The 21,134-nt window shown below is 40.4% G+C and overlaps 1 protein-coding gene and 1 long non-coding RNA gene across 4 annotated transcripts; both read left to right on the plus strand.

Annotated features, from left to right (window-relative positions):
- The first annotated feature begins 385 nt into the window (after positions 1 to 385).
- LOC127253082 (uncharacterized) lies at positions 386 to 15,419 on the plus strand. Of its 2 annotated transcripts, none has more exons than XR_007839202.1 (3): positions 386 to 812; positions 900 to 1,224; positions 14,373 to 14,705. It is a non-coding gene; the product is annotated as an uncharacterized LOC127253082 (long non-coding RNA). The 2 variants fall into 2 exon arrangements; XR_007839201.1 differs by lacking the exon at positions 14,373 to 14,705 and adding an exon at positions 15,056 to 15,419 and having other exon boundaries at positions 407 to 812.
- On the plus strand, positions 1,541 to 5,845 carry LOC127253081 (uncharacterized). Of its 2 annotated transcripts, XM_051277514.1 has the most exons (4): positions 1,541 to 4,132; positions 4,203 to 4,761; positions 4,844 to 4,969; positions 5,045 to 5,845. In XM_051277514.1, exon 1 carries the CDS (start codon positions 2,439 to 2,441, stop codon positions 3,969 to 3,971), a length of 1,533 nt encoding a protein of 510 aa, XP_051133471.1. In that variant the 5' UTR covers positions 1,541 to 2,438; the 3' UTR covers positions 3,972 to 4,132; positions 4,203 to 4,761; positions 4,844 to 4,969; positions 5,045 to 5,845. The 2 variants fall into 2 exon arrangements, with proteins under 2 accessions (XP_051133471.1, XP_051133470.1); XM_051277513.1 differs by having other exon boundaries at positions 1,541 to 4,761.
- Positions 15,420 to 21,134: the final 5,715 nt, after the last annotated feature.

Here is a 21,134-nt window from a genome sequence, read left to right on the forward strand (position 1 = left end):
TTTTAGGTATTATTTACGTGTTATTTAAATATTTAATTTTAGTTAAATTAAATATTATAAAAAATATAATTTAAACATTTAATAATGGCATAATAAATATTTTTTAATAAATAATATATTTTATTTTATTAAATATTTATTGTGTAATTTTTAATAAATGTTAATTTTGTATTAATTAATGCAAAAATCCGTATACAATAATTATTAATAGAATGACGGCCGTATTAATTATCCATAAAAACCAGCAGGAGCATTTAAATATTTCGAAGCAAAAAGAAAATGAATGACCGAATTTGTACGATGGATGGGAGAGCGGATCCTCAGTCGACAAAGTTACATGTCTATTCCGTCTAAGCGATTACAGCCTGCACGTGGAGTGTATTATTATTATTTCTTTTTTAGATAAAAAAATTAATAATTTTAATAAAATTGCAAAATAACCCCTCCTCCTCTTCCTTCCCCTTCGCGTAAACTTTCATTTTGCTAAACTAGAATTTCCCCTAAAATTGCTATCGGCCGACTTCTCCCGCCTCCGCCGCAGCCGCTCCAGATCCTCTGCCCCCGACGCCTTGACGGACTGCTCTTTTTAGTTAACACTAAAGCATACCCAAATCATCCCCAAATGACCGACCGACCGCCTAACCAACCGCCCCAGCCACTTCCACCACCGACCGACCGCCCCGCCGCCTACACGACTGCCAACCGACCGCCCCCGCCGCCTACACGACCGACCGACCGCCTGCCCCAGCCACTTCCGCCGCCGAACGAACACCCCCACCGCCTACACGACTGCCGAAGCGCTCACGCAACAGGTTCGATTTCTAATAAAAAAAATTCTAGCTTTTTTATTTTCTAACCAAAACCTAATTTATTTTCTAACTTCCAAAATTGATCTCCAGCGCCATTCAGAATTTGGGGCTCATTCGTATGAGATGTAAGCTTTCGAATTATTTATATAATTTTACAATGAGAATTGAAATGAACAAAACACCCCTGATTCATTACTTGTTCTTGACTGTATCACAATGTGAGGCCGTGTCTCCGCCATTTGAGGCAGATTACAAAGCTGAGGTAAAACCTAAGGAAATTGGGGATATCTGGAAGCCAAAGCAGGAAATTGATGTTGATGGAGAGGTAAAAGAACGTTCCTGCTATTGTGCCGAAGCCAAAGCAAGAGATTGTTGCCAAATCTGCTGCACAAATAGTTTATGAGCAGCAAAGAAAGTAATCTTCTATACATTAATCTTTTTCTTCATTCTTTAGATAGTTTTTATTTGTATTTGTTGATGTATTTTTTCAACAAACAAAATGTAATTCAAAGATATGGAAAATATCTTTAAACTTGATTAATTAGTGTCTGAGATTAGGACTGTTCGGTACATAAAAAATTAACTGAAAAATAAAATGCTGAAAATTTAAAGTGGTAATCCCCAAATCTGACTTTGCTTTGTTGAAGTTGATTGAAGATGCCTTCTCAAGAAAAATCCAAATTCTTAAATACTTCCTGAGAAATTGTACTGGAAACCGTCACCTGAACGGTTACAACGTCTCCCTTTCAACCGTCTGCCAACCCTTCTCCTGCTAACACGTGTCCTCAGCAAACCACCATTATCACTCTATTCCATTCTTAGCAGCATCCGCCTCTTTGGACCGACCGTAGACCTTCCGCCCTTTTGGTCCGATCACTACTCTTCCACCTTATTGGCCCGACTACCAATATTTCCGACTTGCGGGCCACCCGACTTGTTGATCCAGTTGCAGACCTCCCGACCTAAAGATCATCCGACTTACTGGTCAAGTCGCAGACCTCCCGACTTAAGGACCATCCGACTTATTGGTTAAGTCGCAGACCTCCCAACCTAAAGACCATCCGACTTACTGGTCTAGTCGCAGACCTCCCGACCTGAGGACCTTTCGTCCTGAGGACTTCCCGATCTGAGGATCTCCCAACCTGACCTCCCGACCTGAGGACCTCCCGATCTGAAGACTTCCCGACCTGAGGACTTTCCGACCTGCGGACTTCCCGACTTGAGGATCTCCCGACCTAAAGACTTCCCGACCTGAAGACTTTCCGACCTGAAGACTTCCCGACCTGAGGACTTTCCGACCTGAGGCCCTTCCGCCCTACATTCTCCTTAGAAATTAATCTATTTTCCTTGAGTTCCCCACGGCCCTTTAGCCAGTTCGATCAACTCTATTACCAGGCCCATTTTTTCTTTTACCTTGGCCTTTTTAACCTAATTCTAAATTTCATACGTAACAACTTGCCCACCGCCAAGGGACTTTCAAACGCCATTTATCAATCGTCGTTTGGAAGTTCATAAATCACAACCCTCCTGAGAAGGTCCCTAAGCAACTGCACCAATTACAACACTCCTGATTAACTTCCCTTCCTTCAATATGAGTCTTTGTGAATCATAATCTCTACAACCCTAGACATGGCGAATCGATACATCCCTGCACTCCCTGTCGATGGATCAGTCCTTGAAACCACTCTTGTGGCGACGAAAATGCGCACCCCAACTGTTCGTCCATACTGCACAACTGCTGAAGACTCCAATCGTATGAGGGAAGTCTTGGAGGCAAGGAATCTGCTGGCGATCAACAGCCCCAACTACAACGCGACTCGTCTTCATGACAACATCAAAACACACATGATGGATCCCAAGGATCCTTACCGTACCTGGTACCAGAGAATAGTAGAACATTACCAGGAGCAATGGAAAACTCAACACATCGATGAAGCCATACGTCTGTCAACGCTCCCGTGCCATTTACATGAGAAAGTCCTCCTAGCCATGACAGCGTTTTGGCACTCTGAGGTTTGCACCTTCCTTCTTCTAACAGCCCCCATCGGCCCCACCCTCATGGACGTAGCCATGATCGCTCATCTGCCCATCGTTGGGGAAGACCCTGTAATGGGTGCCCTAAATGGACAAGGGCCCAACACAGACCACTTGGGTTGGTCTCTGACAGATGTGAGAAAATGGGGCTGGACTAAATTTCTAAATGACCAACAAGGAGCTGACGGGACCCCTGTAACCGATCGAGAGCACACCGCTTTTCTGCTCTTTTGGCTCTGTAAGTATGTTGTAGTCTCTCATTTGAAATGTGTCTTGCCTTCTCATCTTGATCTTGCTATACACATAGCCTCGGGTCGGTTCTTTTCGTTGGGCATCCTTTTCCTTGCCAATCTCTTTGAAGGATTATCTAGAGTTAGTGTTCGCCTTACTGAAAAAGACGGTAAAAAATTAGACATTGCTGCGTCGGGTTCTTTTTGGTTCTTGGAACTATGGTTCCGTCTCTATTTTCCCGACGCCTTCCAACTTGGCCATTCTCCTGTTGCTCCCACACTTGAGAAATCCCTAGGAGTAGCTCTTAACCGACTTTGCTTAGGCTGTAATAACCTCCAGGCTTCTGATCCAATCATAACAGCCGTTCTTACTGATAATCGAAATGACAACAATTTTTACATACACAAAAAGTATATTGGTTATGCTTCCGGTCTGTTTTGGCCATTCTCTGTTCCTTCGCCTTTGTCCCAACCAAATCCACTTCCACATCCGACTTACCGTTTCTCCTGGGATGTCGCCCTTAAACCCAGGTCTTTATTCACCAGTAAGAAAATCGATAAAAAGGGCCCCAAAATATTTTATACCTTCAACTACCAACCTCAATTTATGGCACGCCAATTCGGCTGCCAACAAGGCCTACCTGGTCCCATTGCTCATCCCCATCTAATAATTCAAAGTCCGGATGTGAGAGTTATTCTTGATGCAATTGCCCCATATATATCACAACTTACAAATTACATCACCTCTAATTCTTACATCCCTTACAAATCTTCTCCAACCTCTGTTGAGTCTTTCTGGGAGTGGTGGTCGGTTACTTGGGCCTTGATTGCCCCTGACAAGGATGGGCATACTTCTTCCCCCACCTGCAATTACATTAGGGACAACCCCTCTGACTAACACCCGAAGGAACCTGATTACTCAGGGCGATGAGTCGGGTACTCCACAGAGGAAGAGAAAAGCCCCTCAGACTCAATCTATTCCCCCTTCCGGGGACAGTCAACCGTCCCCAACAAAGCACCCATCAGGTCGGCCCCCTATGAAGTCCCGACCTCATCCGGGTATAACCTCATGCCTTCAATTTACCTTGATCCTTTCTTAGCATGATATTAATCCTTATTTTATACTCAGGTGTGGCTTCGGCTCGGGCGACCGCCCAACCTGCTTCTCGACCAACTAAAGCGGCACAACCACCAACGGACCGACTGTCAGAACCTGAGCCTCCGACCAAGCGCCGGGCTTTGAATAAAATACCCTCAGCCGCTGAACAGGCAACAACAAGGGTCTCATCTCCTAGTGAGGCAACTACTTCAGAAATGGGCAGGTTACCTCATGTTGCTTCTGCTGCCTCTAATGCAATCGTCCCAGACACATCAAACCAACTTGCGACCGACTTGGAGGTTGCTGACCCAGGGGCAACCGACTTGGAGGCTGCCGACCCAGCAGCGACCAACTTGGAGGTTGCCGACCCAGGGGGTAGCAGACCTGGAGGTTGCCGAACCCAATAGTGGCCGACTTGGAGGTTGCCGACCCAAGGGCGGCCGACTTGGAGGTTGCCGACCCAGGGGCAGCAGACCCTCTTCCAGAAGCAGATAGGCGAGAAAATGAACCTGCACCAGTACCGCCAAGAGGTCTCTTACAGGAATTACCAGAAATTCCCTCATCTGACTCAGAGACCTCTGTCAACCTGGTAAACACTTAAAATTTCTTCCTCCAATGTACCAAAATACAAGCTAGCATGACCTTTGACACATTATATTTCCACCATTCAGAGACCTAGATCCGTACCTCAGCATCCACTCGAAGTAGCCGACGAATCAGCTATCGAAATACCAGCTGCCCGACCCTCCAGACTTAGGGTTATTTTGGCGCCTTCAACAACCACCATCCGTCCAGAGGTATATGCAACCTCTCACAATCAATTTTCAATACTCATTTTTCATTCAGTCTGAGATAAACATCTTTTATTTCAGGGATGTTCTGACCTAGCCCGTTTTTCGGCGGTCCCTATTCCGATGGATGTTCGAACTGTAATTGCACATGCTGTTGACCAATCTTTCCCCGACCTGGGGTCAGACTTGCTTGACAGCCTTCTTCAAGCTGTTGGTGGTCTCTTGTTCCAAATGTCTTCAAAGTCGGCTGCTGCCCCTATTCTTCACCAATTAATGGAGCGACTGTCCAATCTCAGAAATGAAGTTCTGTTCGCCCAACTTTTGACGGCTGAGACCCCCTTGCCCGACCTGGAACAAATAAGTTTGGAGGCCTCCTTGATTGAAACCAAGGAATCCATTCAACAAGCAATTGGCCGACTAGAAAGCCTGAATAACGTCAAGGCACAAATCGAGGGGTCAATCCAGCAAATAGAAGCAGAGCTGAAGACGCTCCGTCAAGAAAGGTCTGTTCTGGAAGGACATATCAACGATGAGCAACGTCTGATTTATTGGTACCAAAGTAATGCAGCCGACCTGGACCAGGAGCTAAAGATTCACGCCCGATCCCAATTCATAAAGTAGTACCAGTCGGCTGCTAATAATAGACGGCGCTCTAGAACAGAAGACAAATGGTCTCAAATAAAACTTGTATTAAGATCCCTTTTGTAATTCTTTGACTTGGCAAACAAAATTTTCTCCTTTTATTAAGGATCACCTTCCAAGACTCCCACTCTTCAGGAACCGAACAAATCATCTCCTTATAAATATTTGCTGCTCTTGCAAATCATCAAACAACTCAACTTTGAACACGTCTGTTCACAAGCATTAAAATGCCATCTCATTATCCCCATGTTCCTGCAAACAATTGGCAAGGCGTCATTCAACCCTTCTTCGTGGGTAATCATCTAGTTGGAGGTCACGCTGAAGACCTACTATACATCTTCCAACAGCTGGATTACAAATTCAGGTTTTCCAAACGAGGCCGAAAGACCATCCACTGTGTCATTCACCTGATGGAAAACGTGGTAGAGGGATATGAGACCCTTTGGGATATTCAAAGTCGTTTTCCCGACATTGATCATCACATGGATTTGATTGAACACCATGTGACCGCCATACTTCCAGACCTTGTTTGGGGTCAAACCTTCTCCAACCAACATGCAGTCTTTTCAAGATTACGTACTCTTGTTGATCGTGAACGCCAAGCCCTGACAGACATGAAAGCTCGGACCGACTATGATCTTGAGAAAATGCAAGATCAGTGGGAAAAGTATCGGCCCAACTTAGAAGACCTTATTGATGAAGAGCCAGAACTAATCCCTAATCGTTGGAATGAAGCCTCTGACTCAGAAGAAGATAATCCTCTGCACGAATCAACATTTGACAATGAATGAACCCTTGTTAGGTTCGAACCCTTGGCAAATGGGTTATGAAAACTTACTGTTTCATGCTTTCTTGTAGTCTGAAAAGGCAGAAAAATACATATTCAAATATCTAGCATTAATACAGTCATGTACCCTTTTACCTTATTGATTTATGATAATAAAGGCACCATTTCCATTTTCCTTTTGGATTATAAATGGTCCCTCCCAATTTGGAGACCACTTTCCTAATTGGTCAACCTTCTTATAAGTTGGAAGAATAGTCTTCCAGACCAGGTCTCCTTCTTTGAATGTTCTGTAAAATTTTTTCTTTCCATAAGTCTTGGCCCTGATCTCATTTTGCTTCACAATCTGATCAATTGCATGAAGTCGGTTGACATCCAGACTCTCCAATTGTTGCAACATCATTTGTTGATATTCCTCAGTAAACTTATCATTGGTAAGGCTTGTGCGTCCATATGAGACCTGCACTTCGGCTGGCAACACAACATCTTGTCCAAAAGTGAGTTGATATGGTGAAAATCCTGTGACAGAACTTCTGTTGTTCCTATGTGCCCATAGGGCTCGAGATAACAACAAATGCCATTTCCTTGGATTTCCTTCAATCGTTTTCTCGATGATCCCAATGATAATCTTGTTAGCCGCTTCTGCTTGCCCATTAGCTTGGGGATAATAAGGCGAAGAATGACTTAGACGAATGCCAAACTCTGCCAAGAAGCTTAACAACTTCTCCCCAGTAAAGACCAATCCTTGGTCGGTTGTTAACGAATGAGGAATTCCATACCTATATATGATCTGATTCAACATAAAATCAATCATCTCCTTCTTATCCATATTCTTTAAAGCAACCGCCTCCACCCATTTGGTGAAATAGTCTGTTGCAACTAAAATAAAACAATGATTCTTGGATAAGGGAGGATGAATTTTACCAATGATATTCATAGCCCAAGATTTAAAAGGCCATGGTTTCACCATCGCTTGCAATTCTGTTACTAGCAAATGAATTAGTTGCTCATGCCTCTGACATTCTTGGCAACCCTTGGCAAATTGTATGCAGTCCTCATAAATCTTTGGCCAAAAGAAACCTAAGCGATGAATAGCCCATCTCATGTTCAGACCTGCTCGATGAGCTCCACATATTCCACTGTGCACTTCTGTCATCACCTCCAACGCCTGCTCAGGACCCAAACATTTCAAAAGCAATCCTTCGAATGTCCTCTTATATAACACTCTTTCTACCAATTGGAATCGTAAAGCTTTCAAGCGAATTCCAATTGGTACATTTGCTCCTGGATCTTGTAAATACATGACAAAACTCTGTCCTCCAGTCGGTTCCTGCTTCTATCTTCCAGTCGGTTGCTGTTTCAGTCTCCCGGTCGGTTCCTTTTTCAAACTCAGGACCGACCTCTGCGCACATATCCTTTAGAATTCCCTTGCAAGCTTTCTGAGCTAAATCATCTGCAAATTGATTCTCCTTTATAGGGACGAACTCTATTATCACTTCGGAGATTTTTGATAGTAACCGACCTACCAAATCCCTGTACCTCCGAAGGTGAGGATAATTGCAAACATACTTTTTGTTTACCTGGTTAATCACCAATTGAGAGTCCCCTTTTATAATAACCGACTGAATTTTTTTGGCTATCAATGCTTCCAATCCCAAGATCAAAGCTTCATATTCTGCTGAATTATGGGTCATATCTTCCAATTGAAGCTGCAAATTGACCCTTTGGCCGTCTGGTCCTTCCAACAGGACGCCTGCACCAGATCTGTTTGCTGAGGTAGAACCATCAAAAAATATTAACCAATTTCGGGTGCTTACATAAGATATACACCCGGTCGGTTGTTCTTCACAACCTGTGAAGTCTGCCAAGAAATCTGCCACTGCTTGGCCTTTGACCGCCCTCAAGAGAGAATGATACAAATAGAAGGGAGCTAATTTAATGGCCCACTTCATGAGTCTCCCCTGCATTGTAGGTCTTTGCAAAATCAACTTGATGAGATCAACCTTTGAAATAACCTCAACTCTTCTTGGCAGCATATAATGTTCAAGTTTGGTGCATGCAAACACCAATGAATAACACATCTTTTCTGGCATTGTATAATTTAATTCTGGTCCTGTGAGAGTTTTGCTCAAATAATAAATTGTCCTTTCCTTTCCATCGTCTCCATCTTGAGCTAATAAGCAACTGACCACTTCATAGGTATTCGCCAAATAAAGTTTGAGGGGCCGACCTTCCTTGGGAGGCATCAACACAGGTGGTTGAGTTAATGCTTGCTTTATGGCTTCCAGCGCCATCTGTTGGTCTGGTCCCCACTCAAAGGGGCTTCCTCCTACCTTCAATAATTTAGTGATTGGCCTGACCTTGCCAGCTGCATTGGAAATGAACCGCCTGAGATAATTTACTTTTCCCAACAGACTTTGAATTTCTTTAACCGTCTGAGGCGGTCGGCTAGTAAGGATTGCCTTAGCCTTGTTAGCATCAATTTCAATGCCCCTTTCATGAACCAAGAACCCCAAGAAACTCCCAGATGATATGCTGAAAGCACACTTAGTCGGGTTCATTTTCAATTTGTATTTCTTCATCCGACTGAAAGCATCCTTGAGGTCCCTCAAATGTTCCTCAAAACTGGAAGACTTGACAATAACATCATCAATGTAGACTTCCATAGACTTACCAATGAGATCATGAAAAATTGCATTCATTGCCCTCTGATAAGTCGCCCCAGCATTCTTCAAGCCAAAAGGCATAACCGTCCACTCGTAAATGCCTAATGCTCCTGCACACCTAAATGCTGTCTTATGAATATCTTCCTCTGCCAGAAAGATTTGGTTATATCCTGCATAACCATCCATCAAACTAAGAATTTTGTGCCCTGCTGCTGAGTCAATTAGCATGTCGGCTATAGACATCACATACTCGTCTTTAGGGGTGGCCATGTTAAGATACCTGAAATCAATGCATATCCTGATCTTACCATTTTTCTTAACCACTGGTACAATGTTGGCCAATCAGTCTGCATAACGGCAAGGTCGGATGAAACCCACTTTAAGAAGCTTCTGGATCTCTTCTTTAATCTGAGGCATCAAGTCAGGACTCATACGTCTTGGAAATTGCTTACAGGGCTTGAAATCCTTCTTAATGAGCAGTCGATGTTCTATCAAACTTCGCTCTAGACCAGGCATTTCTGAATAGTCCCAAGCTAAACATTCAATATTGTTTCTTATAACTTCGAGCATCAATATTTGTTGCTCTTTAGACAAATAACCACTCATTCTGATTATTTTTGGAACCAAGTCGGTTCCTAAATTAAATTCCAGCAAAGGGTCTTGTGCTGAAAAAGTTGGCTCCGTTTTTTCTAACAGATCAGGCCAACGAAATTGTTCATCTTCTTGGAAATGAACATCACATTTTTTTATTTTTTCTACTTTTTTAAAAAACTGATCTAAATAATACTTATTAATAAGTAAACTACAATCTTGCAATTCTGCTTCTTCCATAATTAAGGTATTATATAGAGTAGGTTTGGCTTACTAAAGAGCCATATAGTACCGCTGTTCTTTTAAAAGGACATTGAATTCTGGCCAATGAATTTAAAACCCTTTTTTGGGTAGTCATTAGCCATAAAAAACTGATACATTGGAGGTACATGACCAGAATAGAAAACTGATTCTTCAACTTGTTCTGATGCTCCAAAAGGATTGTCATTTGCCTCCATTTTGAAGACCTGGTTGCCTTCCCAGAACATCTATTGCTGATGTTGTGTTGATGGCACACATTTACATGCATGAATCCAATCTCGTCCAAACATGATTGAATATGTGGTGTCTGCATCCACCACGAAGAAGACATAAGAAATCTTCTTTGGACCGACTTCAATGGAAGCGACCAACATGCCTTCTGGTCTGGTCGGCTGCCCTGTAAAGCTAGTCATCTCAAAATCCACAGGAGATAGATCATGAATCCCTTTCCCCAATTTTTTGAGAGTCTTTAATGGCATTACATTGAGAACGACCCCGTTATCAATGAAAACCTTTGTAATTGGTTTCCCACAAACATGAGCATTAACGTACAGAGGCTTCAGATGAGACGCCATGCCTTATGGAATAGGAGGGAAGACAATTGGAGGGACCTGTGATTGAGAGTCAGGGTTTGCAATCTTTGCCCATTCTGGCTCTTATATAGACTCATCCACCAGATTTGCCCACAAAGGTTCTTCCTCAACCCAATTAATTTATGTCATTCGGCAAGGAATACGTGGCCATAGTCGAGATTTGACAGACCTTGAATCCTTCTCTGGAATTTCGTCTCCGACTTCCATTTTGTGTTGAACAGTCAAAGATTCCAAGCAAAATTCCTCTAGTGATGGGTTAAAGTTAACCTTTTCGCAATATTGACATCTGAAACCCTTAACTCTTTCATCAGACAGGTCTTTACCCTTCTTCTGCATGGACCGACCTCCCTCTTTGTTATTAGCAATGTCTTGTACGCTGGTCGGCTGCTTTGATAAGGCTACCCTGCTGAGCCGACTTTCCTTTGCCTTATTCGGCTGCTCAAACGAGACGACCCTGATGGACCGACCTCCCTCAGAATATTGGGCAGCGCCTCGGGGTATCATTCGGTTGCTTTGATGAGGCGACCTTGTCTCTGTATCTTGCAGCATATCTGCGTTTGGCATTCCGAATCTGAGTACGATTCATGCCTGGGAAGCGAGGATCCACATCAATTGGTACTGGTTTCTTATTTCGAGTCCATTTGCTTCCGACCGCACCCGTCTTCCTGGTCGGGTGGTCCCGAACTACAACCTGGTCCTTTAATTCCACACTAAAAGAACCATCTTGGTTATCCCATTTTTCATTTTTTCACAGACCTTGAGCTTCTCCTCTGTTCGGCCACTGTTTGATGAACTCTCTTTTTCTTTTATGGGAGTTGCTTGTATATTAACCATCGCTGTCGTTATTTTTGGAAATGGTTGCTGCTCCACTCCCAAAGTAATATACTTGAGCCGTCCTGCCTTGATAGCCTTTTGAATCTCATTTCGAAAATGACTGCATTGACTTGTATTATGTGTGAAGGAGTTATGCCACTTACAGTACGGCCTCCCTTTAATCTCTTCCTTAGTAGCCAACCTCTGCCCTTTAGGAATTCGAATCTGACCATCGGTTAACAGAATGTCAAATATCTTGTCGGCCTTTGAACTGTCAAAGGTTGATTGCCCTTTAATTTCTGCTCCTGGTGTTGGTTTTAATTTAGAGCAAACATAAGGTTTCCCTGAAATTATTTTGGCCGTCATCTCTTCTGTTTGATCATAATCAAAATCGTATGCCTCTGATTCCATACTAGCCATATGTTGGCCTTTATTACGCCTGAAATTCTGATCCCTTTCTCTGAAAAGAGATTCTAAACGTCCAACCTTGGATGCGAGGCTTGCCAAATCTTCGACATCATGTGCAGTGAACGCATCTCTTAGGCGACCATGCATATTTCGGACCACTAAGTTGGTCATCTCCTTCTCATTGATTATAGTAGGACATCGTCCCTTCATTAATCGCACCATCTCAATAAATTGTGAAGCTGATTCCTCTGGATATTGTTTCATCTTCAATAAATCAGTCAGAGAAACCGTTGGCAGGGGGTTGAAAAATCTGGCATGAAACGCCATTTCTAAACCTTCCCAAGTTTGTATTTGCCCAGGTGGCAGACTTACAAACCATGAAAAAGTTGTCCTTGTAAGAGACAATCCAAACAGTTGTAACTTGTAAAAAGGATTGTTACCAATTTCCCCTAATTGCGCTGTAAAACGCCCCACGAGCTCTATAGTGAATGACCCATCCTCTTCAGAAAAAGCATGAAAATCTGGTGGCCTGTAATTCCTTGGGAGAGGATATTCATTAATAATCTTTTCGGGAAATCATCTTTGATAAGCAGGTCGGTTGGCCATCTGAGGATTTAGACCAAACAAAACCCTCAATACGTGAGCAATTTCCTCACCCAAATGAAACTGTTGATGATCAGGAACATCAATGGGATTTTTCACAGGAATATGAATGGGATCCTGCACATGTCCCCCTGGCCTTTCCTCTCTTGAAATGTTCGGTTGCACATTTTCAACCTTGGTCCCAAAAGAATATTATTTGGGAAAGTCAGAGGAGTCTTTCTCCTATCTATTCGGTTGAAATTTGTGGCGCTTGGAAGTGTACTGTCCACATATGATGGCCCTGCAAAATTCGCTTGCATTCTTGATGGTGACACCCCTGGCGGCGTCTGAGTCGGTTGAAAAGTAACCCTTGACAAAGCTTGATCTAACATGTTTTGCATAAGATTTTGTTGCTCGTGCAACATGTTCTGCATAAACACATTCTGCTGATTGTTCATTTGCTGAACATAAGACAACCAATCGATAGGTGGTTGGGGAATCTCCCCTGGATTTGGCATAACTGATGGTGAAACATTTTCTCCCATCGGTGCTGATGATGATTGAGGTTGTGAGCCTGCCATACTGATTTTTCTGATGATTCGGCTAGACCTCAGTTGTATGAAATTCTCTGGTAATGTAGGATCAGCAATCTTGTTTTTCTCCCACTGTGGTCGCCAATGCGTTGATGTATTTTTTCAACAAACAAAAAGTAAAATTCAAAGATATGGAAAATATCTTTAAACTTGATTAATTAGTGCCTGAGATTAGGAATCTCTAAACACTGTTCGGTACATAAAGAAATTAACTTGAAAATAAAATGCTGGAAATTTAAAGTGGTGATCCCCAAATCTGACTTTGCTTTGTTGAAGTTGATTGAAGATGCCTTCTCAAGAAAAATCCAAATCCTTAAATACTTCCTAAGAAATTGTACTGGAAACCGTCGCCTGAACGGTTACAACGTCTCCCTTTCAACCGTCTGCCAACCCTTCTCCTGCTGACACGTGTCCTCAGCAGACCACCATTATCACTCTATTCCACTCTTAATAGCATCCGCCTCTTTGGACCGACCGCAGACCTTCCGCCCTTTTGGTCCGAACACTACTCTTCCACCTTATTGGCCCGACTACCAATCTTCCTGACTTGCGGGCCACCCGACTTGTTGATCCAGTCGCAGACCTCCCGACCTAAAGACCATCTGACTTACTGGTCAAGTCGCAGACCTCCCGACCTAAGGACCATCCGACTTACTGGTCTAGTCGCAGACCTCCCGACCTAAAGACCATCCGACTTACTGGTCTAGTCGCAGACCTCCCGACCTGAGGACCTTCCGTCCTGAGGACTTCCCGACCTGAGGACCTCCCGAGCTGACCTCCTGACCTGAGGACCTCCCGACCTGAGGACTTCCCGACCTGAGGACTTCCCGACCTGAGGACTTTCCGACCTACGGACATCCTGCCTGAGGATCTCCCGACCTGAAGACTTTACGACCTGAGGACTTCCCGACCTGAGGACTTTCCGACCTGAAGACTTCCCGACCTGAGGACTTCCCGACCTGAGGCCCTTCCGCCCTGCATTCTCCTTAGAAATTAATGTATTTTCCTTGAGTTCCCCACGGTGCCCTTCAGCCAGTTCGATCAACTCTATTACCAGGCCCATTTTTTCTTTTACCTTGGACGTTTTAACCTAATTCTAAATTTCATACGTAACAGTATTATTAAAAAATTGTTCTTTTCAAAATGATATATATTGATATATTTTAAATTTTTAACGAATTGGCGTGTAGCATGGTACGTTGACACACCATTAAATAATATATATTGATATATTTCTTTTTACAATGTAATCCACACAATGACATGAAATTCACTATTACAAATTTAGGGAATTGGAGTAATGACCAAGGGACAAATGAACTCACCATCGACCAATTATAACATTGAAAGGGTTCTCTCCTATTGAATTATATTATAAAATTGTGTCTATTTAATAAATATTATTAATTAGTGAAAAATATGTGTACAATGATTATTAATTGAATGACGGCTATATTAATTCTGCACCGAAATCAGCGGAAGCATTTATAGCTGGTCGGCTGCATTTATTCAGCGCGGAAACTTCCGCATAGAAGTAAGCGAAGTCGGTTACTGTGTGAAATTCAAGCGACGACTGATTGTCTGCTGGGCGGAATTCAAGCGACACTACAAAAAAATAATATATTTGTAACGGAATTTCGTCCTTAAAGCTCACGTAGCTAACATAATTTCATTCCTAATTCCGTCTCTAATGTCATTAGTAACGGAAAAAGTAGTATTAGAGACAAAAATATTTTGTTACAAAAATAATTTTTTCTTATAGTGCGACGGTTGGTCGGCTGCCTTAAATCCGCTAGACTCTCCCAACTCTTGCATTTACTTTGGTCAGCACTATTAAGTTATTAATTTTTAAGTATATTTTATAATTATTTTGGTGTATAAATTAATTTAATTGATGTGTTTCTTAAATTATATTTTTAGACATTATTTATATGTTATTTAAATATTTAATTTTAGCTAAATTAAATATTATAAGAAAATATAATTAAAATATTTAATGTTGGCGTAATAAATATTTTTAAATAAATAATATATTTTATTTTACTAACTATTTATTATGTAATTTTAATAAATATCCATTTTGTATTAATTAGTGCAAAAATTCGTGTACAATGATTATAAATTGAATGACTGTTGTATTAACTTTGCACATAAACCAGCGGAAGCATTTATAGTTGGTTCGACTACATTCATTCAGCACAGAAACTTCTGCATAGAGGTAAGCAAAATTGGCTGCTGTGCGGAATTCAAGCGATGGCTGGTCATGTGCGGAAATCAAGCAATGGTTGGTCTGCTGCTGTGCGGAATTCAAGCGACGGCTAGTCGGCTGCATTAAATCCGCCAGATTCTCCCCGCTCCTGCATTTAGTTCTGCTTTCTCTCATCTGCTCCCATTAATTTCTGTTTTCTCTCAGCTGCTCTCATTATTTCCTGCACTATTAAGCTATTAACTTTTAAGCATATTTCGTAATTATTTTGGTGTATAAGTTAAATGAATTGATGCGTTTTTTGAATTATATTTTTAGATATTATTTATGTATTATTTAAATATTTAATTTTAGCTAAATTAGATATTGAATTTATGTACAAAATGATACATATTGATCAACCTTCTAGTCAAACTAAAATATTTTTTATTTTGCGTGCCCAACAAACTCGAAAACCCCTGCATTAGTTTCAAATGCATTTCTTAATATATCATAACATTAAAATATTGTTACTAAGTTATTGTATTAAAGTAAATGTTACCATCTACAAAATGATATTCATATCAATATATTTTCTACAAGTAAATCACTACAAAATAACAAATGGAAATGGAAAAACACAAACTTCAACAACACCCAATATCCTTAGTATAACTGACAACGCGAGATTAATTGACAAATTTAGCCATACTTGTCTATACTAAATTAAATATTTATTTCCTGTATGAAATGATATATATTGATTAACCGTCCAGTCGGACTCAAATATTTTTTGTTTTACGTGTCCAATAAACTCGAAAACTCCTGCATTAGTTTCAAATCATTTATTAATATATCAAAAACATTAAAATATTGTAACTAAGTTATTGTATTAAAGTAACACTACAAAAAAAAATTGTCTATTTGTAGCAGTTTTATGGTCCGTAACAATAAATTTGTAGCAAAAAGTAGTTTTTATTACGAAAATGATCGTGACAAAAAAAATTATATTTGGTCAACTTTTATTTGTATTTGTTTCGCTTATTACTTTGTAACAAATACAATCATAATGAATATCGTCCTAAATATATTTATTACGTAGGTCAAACCGTAACAAAAGAAAAAAAAATATTTATATATAAAAAATTATATATATACATCTATAATATTTTTAATAAAATTAAAAAAAAAAACTAAAAAGAAATACGTTAAGACGTGATAACACTTTCATAAATCGGATATACACACAACATCTGAACACTTTACATAATTCGATGTTCATTTCTCCCCAAATTGATAACCATCCCTCGTTAACCCTCATTGAACAATAGATTCGCTGTCGGCCACGGTTCGACCGGTGATGGCTGGCCGTTGTCAGTCCGAAAGATAATCCTAGGCTCACCCTTGTGTTTCTTTGGGTACCCTGTTGTGTCGCTTCGCTTCGGTCTCTCCCTAGAATTCAAGTGATTCACATCTTGGCTGCGCAGCATTTTTTTTCCGTCCACCTATCGTCAACTGGTGCTGGCGCCAGCTTATTGTGCCGGTTTTTTGCTCTCCCTTTCCCCATCTGGTCTCCCCCATCGTTTTTGTAAGTATTGTAGTGTTTCGGTGTTTTGGTATGTCTGTAAAATTCTTTTGGGTTGTGCTGGCTTGGTTGAGGTGGCTTGTGGAATGAAGTTGGTGTCCTGTGATCGAGGTTGGGTCCCATGGATCCTGGTTCGTCTTCCCCGTGTCCCTCTTTTGCTGATTATGTGCCTTCCAATTCACGCGCGCCCGCCAACTGCTCGTCAAAATACCTCAACTGCTTCTAAGTCTTTCATTGATTAATTTGAGTTGGTTATTTTCAGAACTTTTACTAGATATAATAATTGTCTAGCTATTGCCTTCTAGTCTATGAAAATTTGGAACTTGCTGCTAATTATAAATTTTGTCTTAGTTGGGAAATTCATTCACAGCTACAATTTGCACGGATTGTAATGGTAAGTTGGAGACAAACCCTTTCCATGTGTCATTGTCCTCCATTCTTGTTTCACTGCTATAAAAAATATCAAACAATCGGATACAACCTATGCATATAGGGGTTAATAATTAACTTTGATACTGAATGTTAATTATGTGACTGAATTATTGCGGTTTTATTTTGTTTTGGGGTTCAAGGTTGTCTTCAATATATTATCATTAACTACTACTTATCAAGATGCATATTCTCATATATATATATATATATTGCTTTATAGTTGAGAAAAAAATTACTTACAATTTCTATTTCATTGCTCAGGGTTCTCTTACATTTATCCATACTATAATGGTGGACATATTTTAATTTTATTGGCATTAGCATTGGTTTTTATATAAAACAGAGACATCAACTTTTAATATCTTTATTTTATCTCATGACACTACCAAAAAAATGGCCATTTGTAGCGGTTTCAATAACCGCTACAAATGGCCATTTTTTTGATACAAAAAAGCTATTTGTAATGATTTTGTACCGAATTTTGACCGGTGCATATACTCGAGTTACAAAAAGTCTCTGTACCGACTTTTTTCGCAACAAAAAATTGGTAGTCAACGCATTAATTGTAACAGTGTTTGTAACGCTATCATTGTACTTTCGATTTATTTGTAGCGGCCATTTACCGTTATAAAAGAATCGTTACAATAAACGCTTATCCACTTGTAACGGCTTTTGTTACGGTAGTAAATCGTTACAATATTTGGTTTCCAGAAACCTAGTTAATATTTTTTGTACCAGTATTTGTAACGACCAATTTATTGTATCGAAAAAGGTTTCCTTATTTTTTCAATAATAACCTAAAAAAAATGGTTTTGGGAACGAAAAACCTGTACGATGTGAGAAAATACTGCCAAATGACATTACAAAATATGGAAATATTACGGCAATTATGTATCACCATAAGTTGTAGCAAGTACGCACTGTGTAGAAACATAAATATTTCGCAATATAGCCTAACATATATGGCAAAGCGTAGCAACAAACACACAAAATGTAGCAGAAACAACAAGTTCAACCAACATAAAGGACTCAGTTAGCATCAATCCACAAACAAACGTCAATCATCATAGAATCACGTGCCATGCTGCAACGCCCCATGCACCGTCAAAGTGGCCGTACACCGTAGTTACAGGCGACGAACAAGCTACCAACATTGTGCAAAATTATATAAGAATTTATTTGTGAGATAGTTAAGTTGTAATCCAATAGAAAATCTTGTAAACGTGGTTGCGTACATCTTTAAATGTCCAGTCGATTGGCTCCGCGCGGACAACCTCACCTAGTGTTTGTGCTCCGGAGGTTGTCCGTAGAATAACCGCAGCCTCCGGAACAGTAACAAATGTAACAAAAACCCTTACTATGTCAACAGTGTCACCTATGGACATATAAAGAAACATGTGCAAATCATCGGAAAGAAAATAAGACTCACGTTTTATATAATCATAAGTAGCAAACAAATTCCTATTGGGATACATATGATAAGAGCATCTTGTATGCAAAATCCACTCATCTGTAGATCGCACCCTATTATGAGTGACAAAAAAAAAAAAAAATACTACCTTCATTGTCATCAGAAGCAACATTAGCTTCAAATGTGTTATCTCTTTTTTCAACCGATTTTTCCTTTTGCTTATTTTTTAATTTAAAGCAAGCAACTTTAATGTACCTCATCTTATGACAATAGTTACACTTCATATTTCGATGTCTAAACTTCGGTCTAGATTTACTATTGTCATAGTTTCTCTTATTTGATCTCCCTCTAGCAACTAGGCTCTCAGCATTAACCCCAATATTGTCTCCAGTGATACCTCTATCTATTTGCTCCTTAAATGTCAAGGCAAACTTGATTTCTTGATAAAAGATAAATTATTTTCCATATATCATGGTATCACCAAAATTCTTAAAAGATTGGGGTAATAAGCACAAAAGTAGAAATGCCTTATCCCCATCTTCTATCTTAACATCAATATTTTTTAAATCCATGATAATTGAATTAAAATTATTAAGATGGGAGAGTAATGATGTACCTTCCGCCATTCAAAGCATATAAAGGCTTTCCTTTAGGTACAGAGATTCTCAATAGACTTCATGTAGAAAGCTTTAAGCTTATCCCATATTGCCTTAGCCAAAGTCTCCGTAGAAACCTTCCGCAAAACCTCACCAGAGAGATTTAAGATAATTCTCGAACGGGGTCTTCTTATCCAACTCCAAAAATTTTGACTTCTTCATATCCTTGGCATTTTTTCCATGCTCTAGATAGCCAAATCAACTTCACATTTGACCAAAATGGCCTCCATCTTGAGCTGCCACATCCCAAAGTTGACATTTCTGTCAAACTTCTCCACAACCGCCCTTGTGATTGTCATTGTGTAGTAACAAAATATTCCCACAAATATAAAAAGGGCTTTGATACCAGTTTGTTAGGATTATGGCCCCAAACAAATATTTTCAGAACCTTAATAATAACAAAAATAAGAACAAGAAATTTAAATGACACAAAGATATACGTGGTTCGGTCAAGATAACCTACATCCACGGGCAAAGGTGGGGCGCACTTTCACTATTAAGAGAGAATACAAAATAGGCTCGAATAACGATTCTAAAGCCCACAACTCTACATCTCCCAAAACACCCTCAAGACAAAACAAGTAACCCACAATTATATATGGAAATACTACTTGTCTAATATTTTGTATGTCTCAAAACCTAACCTAAGACTACCAATTTATAGAAGATGACTTAAGGCTAATTAGTCACCACAAGCAATGCGGGACAATAATTTTTCTTTCAACTTTAACATACTCCAATGTGGGACAAAGTGTTGAATAATTGGTTATTTTTTAAATCGATTATTTTGTGAGTGAAAATGCGACGGGCCGATGTACCAAAATAGTTAGATTAATTTGGAAGAAATAAATAAATATTATTAATTTATTGTATATGAGGTTTGGTTAATATTTTGGCTATTTTCTCTGTCTCGAGAAAAACCAAATTGTGCAACCCCAAATTAAACCAGGGTATATGGCCTAAGTTGCAGTAGTATTTGGATAAAATATTATCCGTTGGATAGATTTATTATAATCTCAAACGGAAGGTTTGAAATTAGAATAAATTACAATCATTTCAAACGGAAGGTTTGAAATTAGAATAAACTACAATCGTTTCAAATGGAAGGTTTGAAAGTAGAATAAATTACGATCATCACAAATGGAAAGTTTGTAATTAGAATCAATTACGACTGCTTCAAATGGAAGGTTTGAATATAGAATAGATTACATCTATAAATAAGGTCATAATTATGATCATTATTGATCCCCTGCCATTTTGGCCGAGTAGAGAGGCCTATATAAAGGGCCTCTCCCCTTTATTCGAAACACCAACACCAACAATTCTCTCCCTATTCTCTCTTCTCTTCTAGCTTTCCTGCAACCTCCCTAGCCTAGTTCCTCTTTTGTTTTTGTTCGCCGGAGCTCCAACGATTAGAGGTGCCACTCTTATTGGAGATGAAAACCGTTTTATCTTTGGGTTCGAACATCAGCCACCGGAGGCACTGCCGGGGTGTATCTAATTTTCGGAAAGAGGATCCATCCTCGACTCGGTTTCACGGTAGAGTTTATTCTCACAATACTCATATATTTCAACAATAAAAAATTAGATAATAATTTGCGAGAATGTCAACCCCTGCCGAAGTCGCCGCCGGAACCGCTGCCGGAGAAGTCGCCGGAAGAATCGCCGGTTCCGTCGCCAGAGGAGTCTCCGGAGCCGCCGTAGGAGGATTAACCGGAATCTCCGGAGCCGTCGCTGGAGGAGTTGCCAGAATCGCCGGAGCCGCTGCCGGAGCTACTGTAAAGGTAGTCGCTCCTCCACTTAGGCCAGTTCCCTTTATGGGTAGACCTATGTTTTCTGGATTTGCCCCAAGGGGATATGAGAGCTTTCCTGGGTTTGTGGCCGCACCCTCTGCTTCATTTGCGGCCCAAACTGTTGGTCCAGGGCTTCGCCCACGGATGATGCCCCACGTACAAGTTCCACAACCATT

Source organism: Andrographis paniculata, unplaced genomic scaffold (assembly GCF_009805555.1).
Source record: "Andrographis paniculata isolate CXL003 unplaced genomic scaffold, ASM980555v1 Contig49END, whole genome shotgun sequence".
Taxonomy (NCBI): domain Eukaryota; kingdom Viridiplantae; phylum Streptophyta; class Magnoliopsida; order Lamiales; family Acanthaceae; genus Andrographis; species Andrographis paniculata.